General features: G+C 50.7%; 1 protein-coding gene and 2 long non-coding RNA genes across 4 annotated transcripts in view; 2 read left to right on the top strand and 1 right to left on the bottom strand.

Moving 5' to 3' along the window:
• Positions 1-8,036, top strand: part of CHRDL2 (chordin like 2) — a 34,934-nt gene extending 26,898 nt beyond the window's left edge. The window contains exons 7-12 of one of the 2 annotated variants that reach the window (XM_006140994.3): positions 551-719; positions 1,538-1,732; positions 2,072-2,245; positions 3,319-3,373; positions 7,233-7,325; positions 7,946-8,036. In XM_006140994.3, the coding sequence (XP_006141056.1) occupies positions 551-719; positions 1,538-1,732; positions 2,072-2,245; positions 3,319-3,373; positions 7,233-7,325; positions 7,946-8,036 (777 nt within the window). The remainder of the gene's footprint in view (positions 1-550; positions 720-1,537; positions 1,733-2,071; positions 2,246-3,318; positions 3,374-7,232; positions 7,326-7,945) is intronic. The other variant, XM_006140995.3, reaches the window with a different exon arrangement.
• LOC102486234 (uncharacterized) overlaps positions 1-10,500 on the bottom strand; it is a 32,431-nt gene extending 21,931 nt beyond the window's left edge. The window contains exon 1 of the long non-coding RNA XR_333379.3: positions 10,397-10,500. This is a non-coding gene — a long non-coding RNA (uncharacterized LOC102486234). The remainder of the gene's footprint in view (positions 1-10,396) is intronic.
• Positions 10,501-10,541: 41 nt separating this feature from the next.
• Positions 10,542-17,080, top strand: LOC114009131 (uncharacterized). The gene is made up of 3 exons (XR_003550600.1): positions 10,542-10,797; positions 10,877-10,987; positions 17,004-17,080. It is a non-coding gene; the product is annotated as an uncharacterized LOC114009131 (long non-coding RNA).
• The last annotated feature ends 2,041 nt before the right edge of the window (positions 17,081-19,121 follow it).

The following is a 19,121-nucleotide window of genomic DNA, read 5'->3' as shown; positions in this document are numbered from 1 at the left end:
CAGGAATGTGAGCAAGTCTGAGTCAGCATGGCAGTAACAGGCTTTGTTTCCGGCCCCCAAGATCTGGGATTCCAGGGTACCAGAAAAGGGGCCTGAGCTCTAGAGACCTTTTGCCTCCAGATGGGGTCTGCTCTTAGTCTTCCTGCACTGTGGGATTCCAGAGCCTGGTGTGATCCAGAGGCTGGACCCCCTATCCCATCACCTAAATCTTTTCAGACAAAGGGGAATTTCCCGGTTTGTATCCTTACTACACGTGCACAGTATGCTTCTTCGTTATTAAGGTCTCCACATTCCCAATGCCCTGGCTCTGAGGACCTGAAGAGGGCTGGATTTCCAAATCATGATCCTCTCAGAGTTTCCAAGGATCCACCATCTGAGAACTCCTAAGCTCCCACTCAGCTCTTTTGTCCCTAGCCTGGCCCTCTCTGCACCTGGAAAGTATGCGGGCGTCTGTCCTCGGGCCTCTCCGTGTGGCCCATCCTGCTGTTCCTCCACCAGGGGTGGCCTGCTGCATGCAGTCGGTGATTTCCATCCTTCCTGCCATTTGCAGAGACATCCGCAGGACCCGTGCTCAGGCGATGGTGGGAGAAAGAGAGGCCTGGGCACCCCAGCCCCCACTGGCCTCAGCTCCCCTCTAGGTTTCATCTCTCGCCACTTCCGCCCGAAGGGGGCGGGCAGCACTACCGTCAAGATTGTCCTGAAGGAGAAACATAAGAAAGGTGGGGGCTGGACCCTCCAATGATCTGTGAGGTGGGGGGAGGGACCACAACGTCTCCTGCCTTCAAACCCTGCACCCCCAAGCCCAACTCGGCCATGAAGGGCATCCGTCTAAACCCCGTTTGACAGACAAGGACACCGAGGTTCAGAGTGTCAGGTTAGAGGCAGGACCAGTCCCAGAACGGTAGGCTCTTTTTCTGAGCACCTGCTGTGTCTTTACTGGGGAGTGGTGAACACAGTGAAGACAGGTGAAAGAAATTCCTATAAGGAAGTGCCAGGAACAGCTTCTGGCCAGGGAAGGAGGACGCAGAGCTGAGCTGCAGGAGGACAGTGGGGATGGGGTTGGGGGAAGGTGACTAGATGGGAGGCAGAAAGGGAGGAAAGGGCCTCACTGCAGGGTGAGGGAGGAAGAGAGGGAGGAGCCCTGGGGCTACAGATTCCTTGCCCACTTTCCTGTGGATGGGGACAGAGGTGGAGGAATGGAAAAGGACCTGCCAGTGCTCACATGGCCAGGTAGACAAATTAATCTTGGTCCTTCTGCTGCCAGGCCAGGGCCCTTGCTTACTGAAGTACCCCTGCAGGACAGGGCAGGGATGGAGAGGGCCCTCTATCTTCAGCAAGTCCCTCCTGCTCAGCAGTCATGTCTGAGATGGGGGATGTCAGGGACAGGGGCAGGTTCTATACCCTGGCCCGCACCTTGCGCGGCAGTGTGGCCTGCCAGGATGGTGGAGCAGGGGCCCCCTTCCCTCCACTGTTGGACTCCAGGCTCTGGCTGGGTCTGAGGCCCTCACCCTCTTCCCTCTCACCCTCCTTGGCCCAGCCTGTGTGCACGGCGGGAAGACATACTCGCACGGGGAGGTGTGGCACCCAGCCTTCCGCTCCTTTGGCCCCCTGCCCTGCATCCTGTGCACCTGTCAGGATGGCCGCCAGGACTGCCAGCGCCTCACCTGCCCTGCTGAGTACCCTTGCCATCACCCCGAGAAAGTGGCTGGCAAGTGCTGCAAGATCTGCCCAGGTACAAAGAGGTGCTGGGGGCAGGGAGGGCACTGGCCAGAGTGAGCCCTGGGCCTGTCTCCCCAGGGCCACAGACACATGGGACACCTCAGTCAGGAAAGAGGTGCATTGAGGGCCACAGGGTTTACAGATGCCCAGGATGGTGGGTCGCAGGAGTGGACCATGCAGCCTTGGAAGTACTAAATGTCCAGAACCATCTAACATTACAGTAACAGACTCAGGCTGGGGTGTGGACATGCACGCGGAACCAAATAATGTCACAACGTTTTAGAATAGCAGGACGTTCAAGAGGAAGAGCCAATGCTTACCGATCACTTCATAAGCTCCTCATCTCTCCTAGAGGACAAGGCAGACCCTGGACACAGTGAGATCAGTTCCACCAGGTGTCCCAGGGTGCCCGGCCGGGTCCTTGTCCACACATCCGTATCTCCAAGCCCAGACAACCTGCGACGCTTTGTCCTGGAGCGTGAAGCCTCCGACCAGGTGGAGATCTACCTCTGGAAGCTGGTAAAAGGTGAGTGTGGGCCACTCCCAGCCAGGTGGACTTCTGGCCTGTCTCCCTTCCTGGGCTCTAGACACCCCCATCCGGCCAGGGACGTTTTGTTGAGGAGGTGCTCTGGCAGCCCTTCCGGGGTCAAATCCCTGAGTCCAAGTCAGAGAGAGCTGGTGATTTCTGTCTGTGACAGTTCTGATAAGCTCACTCACTTTAAGATGCCAGTGCCTCCAAGTGCTCCCTCTCCTGGGAGAAAGGGTGGTTGCGTCTTGCAGGGAGCCCGGCAAGGGGAGTACAAGCTGTCTAATGGCCGGATTTCAGCACCCTGGGAGGGAGTTCTTTTCAGGCAGGAGGACCCTGACAGCACCCTCAGGACAAGAGGGCCTGCAGGCTAGTCTCACCCTGCCTTTTTTTTGGAGAGGTTTTTGCTATAGGGCATGCACACTCGCCAGAAAGAGAGAGACAGAGAGACAGAAAGCGAGAAATCATCCCCCAGGGGGAATGGCCACGCCACAATCCCTTCTCCTCCATTCTCCTCTCAGGATCTTGGGCACACACGCACACACGCCCGGTGTGAACTTAAGCCGCCAGGTCCAGGACTTGAACCGCAGTCGGCTACATGGGAGTCCAGCGACATAGCCATTATACTAATTGCTGGTCCCTCACCCTGCCTTTTTTATGTGGTGGTCCTCTCGCTCCAAGGCCAGTTGATGCCAGAAGATGTTTTTGAGAAACTCACCCTACTCAGTAGGCTGCTCTGTCACTAACTAAAGATTAAGAAGGGTGTTCATTGATAAGAGAATCGCTGAGACTTTTGTGGCTCTTCTTAGAAACCATGAATCCCCTGGGGAGAGTGGAACATTAAGCTGTGACCCAAACTACACTTTTTGAGTGTGAATTGGCTCTAAGGTCACTTCCTCTCCTGATGGGTTTGGCTTGGGAGGTGGGAGTGGAAGAGGGAATGATAAGAATGATGACAATGACAACAGCCAATGAGTGTAGCACTTTAGAACTTACAAAGTGCTTTCACATTCATTGTCTCATTGGATCCTCAATGATCCTGAGAGTTAGGTATTATTATCCCCGTTTTACAGATGAGGAAACTGAGGCTCAGAGAGGTGAAGTACCTGGCCCCAGGCCACACAGCCAGTAAGTGGAGGACGAATAAGAATGATGACAATGACAACAGCCAATGAGTGTAGCACTTTAGAACTTACAAAGTGCTTTCACATTCATTGTCTCATTGGATCCTCAATGATCCTGAGAGTTAGGTATTATTATCCCCGTTTTACAGATGAGGAAACTGAGGCTCAGAGAGGTGAAGTACCTGGCCCCAGGCCACACAGCCAGTAAGTGGAGGACGAGAGCTAGAGCCCATGTCTTGTGACGTCAGAGGCGGGTCTTTTCCCGCTCTCCTGCTCTGCTCTGCCCCCTGTCATAGGAAGAACGGATGAAGAAAGTGGAGCTGTCCAGCCTGGAGAAGAGAAGACTCAGGGGGACAGGACTGCTGGCTTCCTGGCTCTGAGGGCTGCCAAGGCAGAGGGAGCAGCCACGTTCTGAGTGACTGCAAGGGTCAGACAACAAGCAGCGGCTTTAGAATCAAGCAGACCTTGGTTCAAATCCTGGCTCTGCTATTTCTTAGCTGTATGGCCTTGGGCAATGATTTGACCTCTCTGGGCCTCAGTTATCTCATGTGTTAACTGGGGAAGAGGGCTTTTGGAGGAGTAAATGAAATGACATAAATATAGCTATAATAAAACTGTTAGTATCCTTCTCATGCCACACATCAGTCAGAATTGCTGAGAGACGGGTGTTCATTTGAGGAGAGGGTGAACTTTCTCATGGTAGAAGGGAGGGGGCAAATTCCACTCACAAGTGTAGGCCAGGGCTGGATGGGGGTTCTGTCCACAGCTGTGGAGTCAGCCACAGTGACTCTTACACTTGTTCTGAGTCCCCGAGCAGGTGCTATAGCTGCTGGCTGCGTACCTTCCCCATGCCCACACCCCTACCAGGTGCTGGGGCCAGAGGGAGTAACCGACCCCAGCCTGTGCTCTCAGCAGCTCATGGCTCAGGGGCCTGGGTGCAGCAGGAGCTTCCAGAAAGCCGAGCTGGTTAGGGACGGCTTCGTGGAGGATGCGGCCCATGATTTAGAGGCAAGAGGGCTGCGCTGTCAGCAGATGGCACTGACGGCCTCCTGCTCCGGCCCAGGCACCTGTGCTTTGTGATTGGCATGTGTAACGTGCCTCATTTAATCCTCACAAGAAACCTGATAGGTATGCAGTAATGCCCCTGCTCTGCAGATAAGAAAACTGAGCCTGAGAAGTCAAATGCTTGCTCAAAGCCACAGTTTAAACAGTAGGAATTCAAATGCCGGTCTGAGTGACCCCAGTGCCACCTCCATAAGAGAGGTGCCTGAGGAAGGCCAAGGTGGCAAGGGCAGCTTGTGGTCAGTTTCAGCCTCACTAGGGCCCAGCAAAAAGGTAATGAGTTGGGGAGAACGCTTTCATTCAAGGGCACGGTGCAGGCCCTGTCATCCTGTCACTAGCAGCTCCCCACCCCCACCAAGCCCTTACTTCCTGGGTTGCCTAAATGCCTCATCAGCACCTGGCCCTCTCCCCTTCCTTTCCTGTCCCAGCCTATGGGAGTCAAAGCAAACACAGCCCAGGGCTGACTGCCTGGGAGCCACTGGCGGTTCTCTGACTCAGGGGAAGGGGAGCAACCTGCAGGTGGAGCTGGCCAAGGCCACACCACGGCAGGGCTGGCTCTGGGCACCAGAGTCTGACAGAGCTGGCTTAGGGTGAAGGGCCTTTAGGTTCTGGAGTTTCAGAGTAGCAAGGACCTCAGGGATACTGATTCTAAGCCCTGCCTAGGAAGGAGGTGCCCCTACAGGCTCCTGATGGCCCCTAGCCCCTGACTGCACACACCCCGACTCCCACTTCCAGACAGGTGATCTGCTCCCAGCACTGTGTGTGGCTCAGCCCAGAGAGGGTCTGGCTCACGCTGAACTGAGCCCGTCCTGTTTCCTGGGACTCACTGCCGGTGCCAGCTCTACGCTGGGGGCCCAGAGCCCAGCTGCCTTCAAACCTGACACAGCCCTCTCAAGGGCAAGAGGTCTGCCCACGACCCTCAGGGTCGCTCCTGATTCTGGGTGGAAGAACCCAGTCCATTCGATGACGCTTTCTAGACTGCAATGTGGGGGCCCACCCTGAGCCCTGTCACCTCCTCTGTGACCGGGGAGCCTTTAGAGGCCCATCATCTCATGCTTGTCACCACTGCTGTCATGGAACCCCTGGAGCAAGTTCTTCCATTCCTGGTCCTTGGCATCTGGGCTAGGAGGCCCAAGGACACTATGGGGCATTCCCTAATCCCTGAAACTCAGTCCTGGAATTGGTGCTTTCTGTTCTTCTTGGAGGGAACAGAAACTTCCACCACAGGGCCAGTTCCTGGTTCCTTGAAGGTGGTGCTGGCCGAGCAGAGGCTTTGGTAGTTACATCTGTCCTTTCTGGCCAGAGACCTCGGCGGATGACAGCTGTGTGATCTCACAGCCCCCATGCTCAGGGCCTCAGTGCCATGTGTGGTGTGGCGGCTGGCTCCCTGTGAGATGCACACATCAAGGGACCAGCTAATTCCTCATTCCCCCTAGGGCCTGACCTAGACTGGGTACACATATGTTTGTTCATGCCTCTGCCCGTCCAGCTGTCTAGGGATCCATTCATTCTGCGCGCCTCGAGTGGTCAGGCTCAGGGGAGCAGAAGGGAAAGCCCTCTGGAAGTTCTCGGTCTGGTAGGGGAAGAGGAGTGGACACATGACACACACTGGAAATGGGTACAATCCCAAACAAGCCGAGTGCCATGGGTGCCCCTGGAGCAACTGCCTCAGGAGGCATTTGGGACGTCCTCCCAGCTAAGGCCTGAAGGATGAGCAGGCGTTCGCTTGGTGGCAATGGTAGACGTGTTCCAGCAGAGGGGGCAGTTTCTGTACAGGCTTGGCCCCCTCAGGGGACTTCGAGTAGTTGGTTGGGGCTGGAGGACAGGTGAGGCCCTGTAACTCGGACACCTGCTAGTCCCTCAGTGTCTGAATAAGCACACCTACAGGTTTTTCCCCTACGTTCCATGCCCAGAGAAAAGTATGACCGGTCCTCGTCATTAGCCTTTTCTTCCTCTCTTCCTCCTTTCTCTCTCCTTTCCCTCCTCCCTCCCTCCCTCTCTTCCTTCTTCCCCTCCCTCCCTACTCTCCCTTCCTCTTCCCCTTTCCTTCCTTCCATCCCTCTCTGCTCTACCCATCTCCCTCCCTTTCTCCTGTCCTCACTTCCTTCCTCCTCTCTTCTTCCCTTCCCTCTCTCCTGCCTCCCTCCCTGTGCTATGGACAGGTTGTACTATGAGGACAGGGTGGGGCTGGTGGCAGGAAGAGCATCAGCAGAGAAAAGAGGCCAAAGAACATGCATTGTACTGTGGGGGTGACAGGAGGTCAGGCAAGGGGCCCACGGGAGAGCCAGTTGGTTTTCTGAATGACCATTAGGATTAGGGTGAGGATTCCAGTGTTGTGACCCAGGCAAGACAATGTGGGCCTGAGTGAGGAAGGAGAACCAGCCTGGGACAGATTCAAAATAGTTAGGGAAGGGGCTAGCAGGTGGCGTGGTGGTTAAGGGCGCTGGACTCCCACATGGCTGACCTCAGTTCGAGTCCCAGACCTGCCAGCTTGCTTTCTCCCCTTCATGGCTGACCTCAGTTCGAGTCCCAGACCTGACAGCTTGCTTTCTCACCTTCTCTCTCTCTTTCTCTCTTGCTCTCGTTCTCACTTTGTCCCTCTCTGGTCAAATTAAAAAATAAATAAAGTTAAATAAAATAACTCTTTAAAAAATAGGGAATTGGATGGGCAGGGTCTGGTGTTTGATCAGGGTGGGTGTGGGTGCAAAGGGAGGTGACTGGGCCAGCTCTGCCTCTAAGTGCCTGTTTCACTGCCCGTCAGATCCCGCCTTTCTTGCTCATGTCCTTGTCTCTGCCTTCAGGAATCTTCCACTTGACCCAGATCAAGAAAGTCAGGAAGCAAGACTTCCAGAAAGAGGCACAGAACTTCCGGCTGCTCACTGGCACCCACGAAGGTGGGACCTTGGGCTGAGGGACGGGCCTAGGGAAGAGAGCAGGGACAGAGGCCGGAGCCTCTTGGGGGAGCTCCTCTGCTAGCTGCTGAGCTGTGGGGGTGGAGAGGGGCTGTCAGCCATGGACGTCAATTCCCAGCAGAGGAATCCAGTGGGCGTCAGAGCCAGAGATTTCCCAACCCAGGAGTGAGCGGGAAAGTGAAGCAGAGCTGCTAGATTTCATCCTGGGGGTGGGGGTCTGCCTGCTCCCTCTGCCCTGCAACATTTTCTATTGCAACCCTCCCAACGACTGTCCTGATACCCGTAATTAGCTTGGGAAGAAAGGCCTGGTGGGGGGCTGGGTTTTGATGGAGGGTTTCCCATGTGGGGAGGGGCGTAGCCGGAGATAGGAGCATCACTTCAGTATCAGGAAGCCAGCCCTGCCCCACAGAGCTGGTGTTTGACAGCCAGGCCTGTGCCACCTGTATGACTGGGATTTTCCTCTCCCCTCCTTTTGGGCTCCAAACCCTGGCCTCGGGGTACCTCTTTTCCCTAAGCTTTTCCAGCCCCTAGTCACTGCCTCTGTTGTGAACGCTCACATGTCCACACACACCCTCTTCTCTCTTCTGCCTTCCTCCATGCAGGTCACTGGAACGTCTTCTTAGCCCAGACCCCGGAGCTGAAGGTCATAGCCAGTCCGGACAAAGCAACCAAAACATTGTAACAAAGACCTAAACCATTGCACATAAGAGCGTTATCATTTTTGTTATTATATATTAATAAAGAAGAAGTTGCATTGCCCCTCGATCCTGCCTTCCGAGTTTATATCTGGTCTCTGAGTGCCTGCTTACTTTTACTCTGCAAGGCAGGCCTGCTCATCCCTGGCTCACAGGGGTGGAACTGAGATCCAGAGGGGCAGAGATGGGCCCCTGTCCGCGCAGTGAATCGTTACTAGAGTCAGCGCTAGTTCACCTGGCCTCCCCGCCCAAGCCCTTGCGTGCCACAGTGCTCTCGTCCCCTACCTGCACTGCTTCTGTCCCCAGGCCTCCAACTATAACACCTGCTCTTATAGATAACCCTGCTCTTACAGATAGCCCCCTCCAACTGAGCCTAAGAAGAGTGACTCACTAGTCAGTCAGGGGAGGGGTGAATGGAGCCTCAGAGCACTTTCCCCCCAAATACTTCCAGGATCCTCACCGTTGTCAGCCACACCTGACCCTGAGGAATGGGTAGGGAGGAGAGCAAACCGCAATTCCCCTGAAGCTGCAGAGCTGGTTAGTAGCAGAGCGGGACTTGGAAGCCGGATCTGCTCTAGGCTAGCCTCCTTCCCCAGCTCATACCAGACCAACTAATGAGCCCAAGAAGTTTCCAAGGTCTGACAGTCAGCCTGCCACTCCATGTACTACTGCATGATCCTGGTGGTCACTTTCTCTCCCTGAGCCTCAGTCACCCCCAAGGGCTGAGAAGAAAACTCGTTACAACCAAAGACATCCCCAATGCTTTATCCTGCCCACATGCGTAAACCCTTGGACTTGCAAAGAAGTTTTAGGGCAAAGACTTCACTTAAGGTGAACAGTCAGGAGTTCCCCACTGTGGGTCCAGAGAGAAGGCTGGGCCAGTAGGTGGGAGCCAAAGCTAGGAGAGGGAGGTGCTAGCCTGGGAGAAATTGTGGAGTGAGAAGAGAAGTGGGACCAGGACCAAGCCCTGGAGCGCCAGTGAAGGAGTGGCCATGGAGGGAAGAGAATGGGCAGAGCAGCAGCTGCGAGGCCATCACCTGAGGCCCAGGAAGGGCCCTAGTGGCACAAGGAGCTCTGGTAGCCAGCAAGTAGGATGTCAGGAGAGCTGAGAGGAAGAAGCTGGGCTGTGGGGCTGAGGCAGTGTCTGGGAAGCAAGGAGGCAGCCCAGTTGTTGAAGAACTTGGGCAATAAAGGAGAAGAGAGACTGGGCAGTGGCCGGCTGTGCTCGCAGATGGAAGAAGGGGTTCGGGTGGGAGAGATTTAAGCAAGTCTCGGTGATGAGAAGATGCCGTAGGAGAGGGGAAGTAGAAGAAACGGGAGTAAGGATGGAGGGAGAGGAGGCCTGGGGTTGGTTTAAAAACCTGTTCTTCCTCAGCCACTAGCTTTCTGTGCAGCCCTGGCACATCTTCTGTGAATGTGATGAGCAGTGGAGGGGGTGAGCTCCCAGACTGCCCGCTCTGCCTCTCAAGGGGTTCGCCAAGGCTCCAGCAGGGGGGTCCCATGAATCCACCATCCTGCCTGGCAAATGAGGCAAGGACACTCCCTCCCACATGCCTGGCCATTAGCTAACAATCACATTTCAACCCATTGTCTCATCAGATTTCCTAAGACGATCTGCTTAGGATGGAATTATTATTTTTTGAAAGTTTGTCTATTGCTTCCATGAGTGCAAGAAGAGAAAGAGAGAGGCAACCCTAGCAGGGACTTCACGCCACCATCCACCCCCACTGGTGTGTGCACACACCCACTGAGTACAGGGAGACCTCAGGACACGATCCCAAGACCTCTCCACATAGGTCCAGTTGCTTACCAGTATGCCACCACCTGGCTCAAGGTAGGGGGTTATTAACCAAATCACAGAGCTGAGGGGACTGAGGCTCAGGGAGAGAAAGTGACCACCAGGATCATGCAGTAGTACATGGAGGAGCTGGATTCCAACTGGGGTCTCTGTGATTGTATCCTTAAGGATCCCAGAGCTGTGGGCTGGGCAGGGGCTGAGGCTGGGGCTGGAGCAGCTGACCTAGGTTGGATCTTCTGTGCCACTTGACCTTCTCAGGTAGTTTCCTGGTCCCAGAACTTGATCGTCCCATCACGACGCCAGGCCTAGCCTGCAGGTTTCCTGGGGAGGCTTCCTTCTCCTCCTCAGCAGCTGTGAAGCCACCTCCTTCTGTCCCCCCATGAACCCTGAGCTCTGGGAAACAGCAGTATTTCTGAGAAACAGGACGTGGCCTGTGGTTTGGGGCTGGCCTGGGGGTGAGGGAAGGCCTGGGGCCCCACTAGGCACAATGGCATCTCTCTCTAGGGCTGGCGTGGCCACCCTCCTTCTTGCCATGGTCCCTGGAAGATACCCCTGGCTACCTTCTTCTCCATCAGGGCCGGTCCATCGAAGAGGAGCAGAGACTGCTGTCCCAGGCTGGCTGAGGTTGCAGGGTGGGTTGGTGTGGGTTTCTATGTATAGACATTTTTCAGATGTTCTAGAATTAGAACCTGGATCTCTGGGCCCCAGCTCAAGACCACACGAAATCCAACTTCCCTCCCTAGCGTCACTTTTATCCTCCTCTACACAAATCAGGGCTCATACACTTTGCCCAAAGTGACACAGTAACCAAGAGTTGGGGCTATGATTGGCACCCACGGGTCTGACTTCGAAATCTGGACCTCCTTTTCCATGATGTGTGGACCGAGGAGAAGATCAGCTTGCCTATCAGCCCAAAGACCTTCCAGGAACACAGAGCATGTCTCTGCTTCATGGAGCCCAGGTTAATGCGAAGCTCCCTCTGCTCCCCCTTCATGGTCTGGCTCCTGCTGCCTCCAGCCAATACCCATATGTCCCTGTAGCACTCCAGGTTCCAGCTTGCTGCACCACTGACCAAGCTGGGAAGAATCTGGGATCCAGGAAGACCTGAGCTGACACCAGTAGGTGTTCTCACTCCATTCTCAACTCTGAAGGTCAGCACTTCATTGCCAGCTAACTTTTTTTTTTTTCATACATAGATTTATTATTGTTCTCTTTTTTCTGTTTTATTTATTTATTTATTTACAGTCACTCACTGAACATCAATACAGTATACAAAATGAGATTTTCCATTCAGTATACATTGCAAATTGGCTCAATCAAGGATATTACCATGTTATCAACAAATGATTTTCTATTTCTTGTTTCTTACATATTTTGCTCTTTTTGCCTCCCTTGATTCCCTACTTCTCACCCTCTGCCAACTGTCCCCCTTCTCCCACACTTCCCTGGTATCTACAGTCGTTTTTCCCTCCTTTATTTTCACATTTTATTGGTTCATTAAAGATCTTAATTAATTGAAAGACTTTCAATAGCAAGCACAGCTGATATATACTTATTTAAGAATGCATGTCTGACTTCAGGCGTAAACCTCAGTGAGTAAACTGAACATACTGTAAAGTAGCACCTTGCTGGGGCTATCCAGCTTACTGCAGTCATTAAATAGGTATTAATAGGTATTTTTAAATGAATTTTTAAATTTCAAAAAGTGTTTTAGTTTTAATAGATCAAAATCAAAAAATGTTAAGGGAAATTTGCTTAAAATTTAAAGCCAGGGAAAAGTTAGGATTCAGTTCAAATAGTAGATAGACGAATCTATCAACAGTTTAAGAGAAGACAAAATCCTTAAATATGGAAATCAAAGCGTTGAAGAAAATTAGTAACATTTTAGTCTAAAGTCAAAAAAAAAAATACTATTCCACTAGTTCAGACTCACATAATTAACCTCTCTTCTATTGAATTTGCAGTGTTACTGTGGTCTAATCTTTTCATTTAAACTCCGGAAGTTAACATTTAACTCCGAACTTGTCCCTACTATTGGGTTAGACATTCTTTTAGTTGTTTCTTGTACTCTTATTTCTGTGTGTCTGACTTTAGTTTTCCTGGTATAGCACTGCCTTCAGCACTTTTTGGACAGCTTGTCTGGTGTTAGTAAATTCAGGTTTTGTTTACCTGAGAATGTTTTTGTCTTTTTTCCCATATGAAAGATAATCTTGCTGGGTATAGTATTCTTGGTTGAAATTGTTTTTTAACGCTTTGAATATATTTTTCCATCCTTTCCTTGCTTGCATTGTTTCCGATGAGAGGTCCAACGTTAGGCTGATGGGATATCCTTTGGAAGTAACTTGAAGCTTCTCTCTTGCCAATTTTAGTATCTTGTCTCTGTCTGCGGTTTTGGTCAATCTGGCTATGCTGTGCCTCAGGGAAGATCTTCGTGATTGATTCTATGTGGGGTCCTTTGTATTTCTTGAGTCTGGACATTTGAGTGCCTCTGTAGGTTTGGACAGTTTTCTCCCAGGATTTCATGGAATAGATTATCAATGCCCTTATTAGTTTCTTCACCTTCGGGGATACTGATGATCCAGATGTTTGGGCGTTTAATGGTATGTAGTAAACTTGTATGCTATTCTCATTTTGGGGGTTCTTTTCTCAGTCTTTTTAGTGAAATTTTCTAGGTCAGAGCTTCTATCTTCTACATATGAGATTTGACCCTCTCTGCATGATCTAATCTGCTTTTGATACTTTCAATGGAAGTTTTGATTTCCTGTGTTACAGCCTTTATCTCTAACAATTCCATTTGATTCTTATTTATAATGCGTATCTTCTCTTTCAGCTCATTCAAGAACTTCCTCACCTCCTGGAATTCGGTGTCTTTTTTGCCTACATCTTCTAAAGTTCATTGTCTCTCTTCTCTTGCATCTCTGTTAGCTTTGTCACTATGAATATTTAAAATTCTTTGTCTGGCATTTCCATGAGTTCCCTTGTATTTTTTTGTGGAGGAAGAAGAGTTAATCTTTTCCATTAGAGGAGAGAGATTTTCTTCATTTCTCACATTTCTTGTGCTTCTGTGGTGGTTTCCGGTCATCTGATGAATTATATGTTTTTTTCCTGGCTCCTGGCTAGACCAGGATTTCTCCCAATTTACTTTTTAAAATTTTCTTTTTTTAAACAAATTATTTTATTTAACTTTATTTATTTATTTAGATCCGAGACAGAGAGAAAGTGAGAAAGCAAGCCTCCAGGTCTGGGACTCAAACCACAGCTGGCCGTGTGGGAGTCCAGTACCCCTAATCACCATTCCACCTGCCAAACCCTTTTCATTTCTTTCTTATGAGAAAGAGAGACAGAAAGAGAATAAGACAGAGACATATATAGAGAGAGAGGGAGAGAGAGTTAGCACCCCCCCAGGGTCCTGACACTGCAATCCACCACTAGCATTCAACCAGCCCTGAATCTGTAGTAAGCATGTGCCTGGCATACTTGGGAAGGTCTCAAGACTTGAACTAGGAACCTTCCTATGTGGTTTGTGTCGCAGAGTATCATGTTTTACCTCTGCACCACCATCTGGCCCTTTAACCAATTCTGTTAAGAAGCAGAGAACTGAACCATGCACTGCTTAGCTACCTAACAGCTTCCAACCAGGTCAGGTACAAAGGATCTTCCCTTCCAATTCCCAAAAAATGCCCTGAGGAGGGACTCTAGTCCACAAGGGATGACAGATCATCAGTTGGGAAGTCAGGAATAAGGTACTAAATTGCTGTGGGAAAGTGCAGCATCCCAGATTAGGGGATGAGATGCAAACACATGGTCACCAAGGGATCCTTGTCCCCAGATGCCACTCTACAACCTTGGCCCACTTCTTGAACCTGTGTCTTCTTTCCCATACCTTTCACATGCTGCTCCCTCTTTCTGCAATGCCTTTCCCTATTTCTGACCATATTATTCCGTTGCATCCTTTAAGACCCCCTCAGAAAAGCTGTCCCAGGTCCTCCCAGGCGAACTCCAGGCCAACCACCAGAAACAATAGCCAGATACATAAATAATGGCACCCAGATGATTCCCGCCCTCCCCATCGAGTCTTCCCAGCTGAGCAGACTTCATGGAGTAGAGATAAACGGTGCGCATTGTGCCCTGCCCAAGTGCCTGACCCACAGAACTCACAAGCATTAAAAATAGTTGCTTTAAGCTGCTAAGTTCGGGGTAGTTTGTTACGCAGCAAAAGCGGAACACATCCAAGTTTCCCCACAGCCTACCTTCCCAGCCCTGCAAACTCCTCCTTCCTCCCACGCCCTCCCAGCAAACTATCCCTTGGGCTTAGAAAGCAAATCTAGGGAAGGGGACCAGGTAGTACTGGAAGCACAGAATTCCAGGATCCTGGGTTCCCAGAGTGTGGTCTAGGAGGGATACGGGGGTGCACATCTTGTTGAGCCTGGGGACTCCTTATGCAATGGGGAGGGGTACTGTTGATAAAGGGTCAGAGGGCCTTCAAGAGGGTATGCCTGGGGTAGGGGTCCCTCTTACCTGGGTCTAAGGGGGTACCGCCCTCTACCACCAGCACTACTACCCACTATCACATCTCCTACCAGCTGCTATCAACACCATCACTACTACAGGGGACGCGGCCCTTCTCTGTGTCTACCTGTGTCCATAAGCCCCCATGGTGACAGAGAGGGGCTAAGCAGACAGAAGAGAGCACAAGGGGCCGATGAAAAACCATGGTGTGCTAGGGAGAAGGTGTCAGAGAAAGTTTCCTGGAGGGAGGGACACCTGACCAGAGATCTTACAGGATTTTCCAGGGAAAGTGGAGAAATGATGTTAGGTTCTAGGAACAACATGGTCAGATGGCAAGTAAGAGTGTGAGACATTAGGGTCACTGCAGAAATCCAGCCTGGTGGGAGGGCAGCCTGGTGAGGAGCACAGGAAGCAGAAGCCAGCTTCGCAGGGCCACTGGAACAGGTTGATGCTCAGCGGACGCACTGGCATGGCTACCAATGCCGGTGTCTATCCTGCCTGTCCAGGGTCCATCTCAAACCAGTAGCTGTTTTGAATACCACCCATCCTCTTTTTCTAAAGTTGTTTTTTATTTTTATTTTTTAAACAGTTTATTTATTTAGTTCATGAGTGAGAGAGACAGAGAGACAACACCCCAACGGGGTCTTGATGCCATGGTCCACCCTTAGTCTCAGCCAACCCTACCTCATGGGCACGCACATGCCCAGTGTACTCAGGGAGGTATCTGGATTGGAGTCGGTAACCGTCCTATGTAAGTCAGCCTCGGGGAGCATTGAGTTTGACCGCTGTGCCACCGTCTGGCCCCCACCCCTATTTTTGAGCCTAGCAGAGTTTGTAGCAGAATAGCTCAATCAGGTTTGTGTTTACAAAGATCTCTTAGACTTCTGAGGGAGAAAGACTTGCAGGGATTCAAGAACAGAAGTAGGGAGATTGGTTAGTAAGTTAATGTAGCTCTCAGTGACTCGGAGGGTAGCAGGCTAGACGAGGCATGGCAGAAAAGACGGAGAGGTGTAGATGGGGTTGCAAGCCAGTTAGAGCCCCAGATCAACAGAAGATAGGAGGAGTCCAAGGTGACTCCTGTCTTCAATGGACTCACAGAACAAGAGGGAAGAAACCGCACAGATACAAATAGTACTTAAACTCGGCATTGTTGGGGACCAGCAGGTGGTGTAGTGGTTACAACGCTGGACTCCCACATGGCCTATCACAGTTCGAGTCTCTGACCTGGTGACTTAAAAATCATGCCAGGTGCATGTGTACACATGCCCCAAACCCCAGGAGGAGAATAGAGGAGAAAGGGTTACAGCGTGGCCACCCCTTTGATTTCTTTGTCTCTCCCCCGCGAGCACATGGGCCCTATGGCAAAAATCTTAAAAAAAGGAAAAGAAAATCAGCATTGCTGTTGTGCTTTGCAGGCTATAGAGACCTTTCAGAGCATATGATCTCATTTAACCCTTCCCATCAACCTCAGAGGCAGGTATCAATAGTCGTTTGGCAAACGAGAAAACACGGTGCCTGTGGCCTGCCCCATAGTCACTGCCCTACTTCCTCTTTTCTTTCTAGTTTATTTATTCCATGAGTGAGAGAGAGAGATACAGTGCCCCCGACAGGGTCTTGATGCCGCAATCCATCCCCAGCCTCCCTCCAGCCTCTCCAAATTTAATCATGGGAACACGCATACTCAAGGGAGTCTGGATAAGAACTGGCCACCTACCCATGTAGGTCTGCTTCACAGTGCCTCATATTTCATTGCACCATCTGGCCCCTCACCTTCTCTTTGCTAATAAAACCCCATTTGAATGAGTACTCAGCACTTACGGTGGACTATGATTGGTCTAAGCCAGTTTCAGTTCTCTGTTAATAGCTGGTCTACAACTGACTTACATGACCCACTTCTGGTGGAATGAGGAGGGAAAAATTTATCTCTTGTAAGGGAGAGTTACATGAAAAGGAAGTCTTTTTGGCTGTTGCCCTCTTTTTGGTTCCTGTTTCAAATGCTATCAGTTAAGAATATCAGACATGGCGCTTCAGCAGCCATCTTGTGACCATGAGGCTGAGAACAATGAAAGTCAGCATGCTAAGGAAGGCTGTAGGGAATGAAGTCCTCAATGACACTGATGAGCCACACTGAGTGATCCAAATCTAGGGATCACTCACTTCTAGGTTTGTGGTTAAAAAAAAAAACAGATAGCCTTTTAGTTACTGCCACTAGCAGTGTTGCCAGTGAGCCACCTATAATGCCTCTCCTTCCTTTACCATGCATGTGCGCCAGCTCCTGGTGAGCTTCCATGCCCAGCAGAGAGCACCTACTACTCTTTGCCAGGCTGCTGGAGCTTGCTTGGCCTGTGAACATAGAAAAGCAGAAGAGCCTGGAAACTGATGCCCTACTCCACCTCAGGATCCCTTAACCCACGACTGCCGAGTATGGGGTGTTGATCCCCCAGCTCCCTTGTACCAATATGGGCAACTGTGAGGAGTACTTGACACTGTCTCCAGAGCTCCTCTGCAAGACCCAGACAAGTTCTGGCTTGAGTCATCCCCTTGCACCCCCTCTTCCCTTCCTTCCCATTTCTCCACCCCCCTCAAACTGATTTGTCTTAGAAACCCCTCCCCATGCATCACTTTCACACAACTCCTCATCTCAACTTCTGTTTCCAGGAATTGCAGCCCAAGATATCCACTGCTAGTCGGGAATTCTGTACTTGCAGCCTAAAGCATCTGAGCAGACACAGGCCAAGCAAGGTCCAGGGCTCCTAGCCAGTATGTTCAAATTAAAGTGTCCTGCCTGAAAACCCTATCGCCTCTTTAAACATGCCAATTAATAAGTTGTTGATTAAAAACTTTTGTGAAGTGCTGTGTGCTAAACATCCTAATGACAGCCGTTGATTACTGAGTTACTGGGCACCTCCCACATGCCAGGAACCAGGATCAGACTTTACCTCAGCGACCTTATTTAATCTTCACCAGAACCCTGTGAAGTGCATATTGTTTGTGCTAGTTTTCTGTGCTGAATAAAAATGACCACAGTTAGCAGCTTAAAATACACTTATTATCCCACGGTGTCTGTGGGTGAGAAGTCTGGGCACAGTCTCTGCCTCAGGGTCTCACTACCCTGCAATCGAAGTGTCCATCAGGGCTGTGGTCTTATCAGAGGTTCGCCTGGGGAAAGACCCACTTCCAAGCTCCTTTGGGTTGGTTGGAAAAAACCATCCCCCTGCACCTACTGGACTGAGGTGCCTGCTTTCCTGCTGGCGGTCAGCTGGGGGACAGTTCTTGGCCGTATGACTTCTCAGGCGACCTCTCACAACTTAACAGCTTCTTCACAGTCAAGATCAGAGAGTCTCTGACTCCAAGGGCTTTTGGCTCCTCTTTGAAGGACTTTTACCTGCTTAAATCAGGCCCATCAAGGATAATCCCTTTTGAGTAATTTGCCACCTTAATTACATCTGCAAAATCCTTTCACCTTTGCCATATTCCACTGGCCAGAAACAAATCACAGGTCTCACCCACACTCAAAGGGAGGATATTATGCAGGGGGTAAACATGATCGGGACCTCCCTAGGGTCTGTCACCTCACTATGATGATTTAAATTGTACAGTTAGGGAAACTGAGGCAAAGGTGGTTTTGCTGTTGTTTGCTTAGTAATCCTACCCAAATTCATTCTGCCAGTGAGTGGAGCATGGTTTCAAGTTCCTGCATTCCATTAGGTTGTCAGGAAAGTCATGACTTTTTTTTTTTTTTATGTTTTTCTATGCAAAAATGTGTCCTGACTTTCCCAATGACCCAACAGTTCAGAGTCTGCAGTCATTTTTTAAAATTTTTGCTAGAGAGTGTGTGTGCTGGCCAGAGAGCCAGAGAAAGAGAGAGAGAAAGAGCAAAAGTGAGATAGCACCCCCTATGGGGAAAGGTTACATTACAATTCCTTCTCCTCCAGTTCTTCCTCCTTTTGGGATTTTGGGCATGCACACACATGCACTGGGTGTGTTTTTCAACCCACTGGGTATTTTTTTCAAGCCACTGGGTCCAGGATTCCAACCATGCAGCTGGCTGTGTGGGATCAGGTCAACGGGTGGCCCATAGCCTGAACTCTTAGCCATGACCCTGCAGTGCTCAACACCACCCCAGATACTTCCCCTCCCTGATGGCCCTGAATTCCATATGAGGCGGAGAGGGAGGCTCAGAGAGGTCAAGGGACCTGTCAATGATCACATACTCCTGGAGTTAGGGCAACGAACCAGATTTCTCCAGTTCCCAAACCCAACACTTTAACCAGTGTGGAAGGTGGTCAGTGTTTTAACTGAGGACAAAGTGCTGAAAGAGTTCATGTGAGAAAAGAGCTCCCTACGAGGACAGCATTTCAGTGGGCTCAGAGAAACGGCATTTGTCAGTTTGAAAATGGGGAGACTCTGGCAATTAAAAAAGGAGAGAAAGGAAGAAAGAAAGAAAGAAGGAAGGAGGGAAAGGAGGAATGGAGGGAGAGAGAAAGAAAAAGAGAAATGAAAGCAAGAAAGAAAGGAGAGAAAGAAAGAAAGAGAAAGAACGCAAGAAAATGGGGAGAGGAGGACCAGCAGATGGCATAATGGTTATGTCACTGGATTATCATGAAATCGCCTGCAGTTTGAGTCCCAGACACGGAAACTTAAAACTCATGCCAGGCATGAGAAGGAACTGCGGCTTGGCCATCCCCCGGGGAGGTGATTTCTCACTTTCTGTCTCTCTAGCGAGCAAACACACCCTACAGCAAAAATCTCTCTAAAAAAAAAAAAAAAAAAAGA

This window comes from Tupaia chinensis, unplaced genomic scaffold, assembly GCF_000334495.1.
Source record: "Tupaia chinensis unplaced genomic scaffold, TupChi_1.0 Scaffold000047_1, whole genome shotgun sequence".
NCBI classification, from domain to species: domain Eukaryota; kingdom Metazoa; phylum Chordata; class Mammalia; order Scandentia; family Tupaiidae; genus Tupaia; species Tupaia belangeri.
This window is presented reverse-complemented; position numbering and strand designations above follow the sequence as displayed.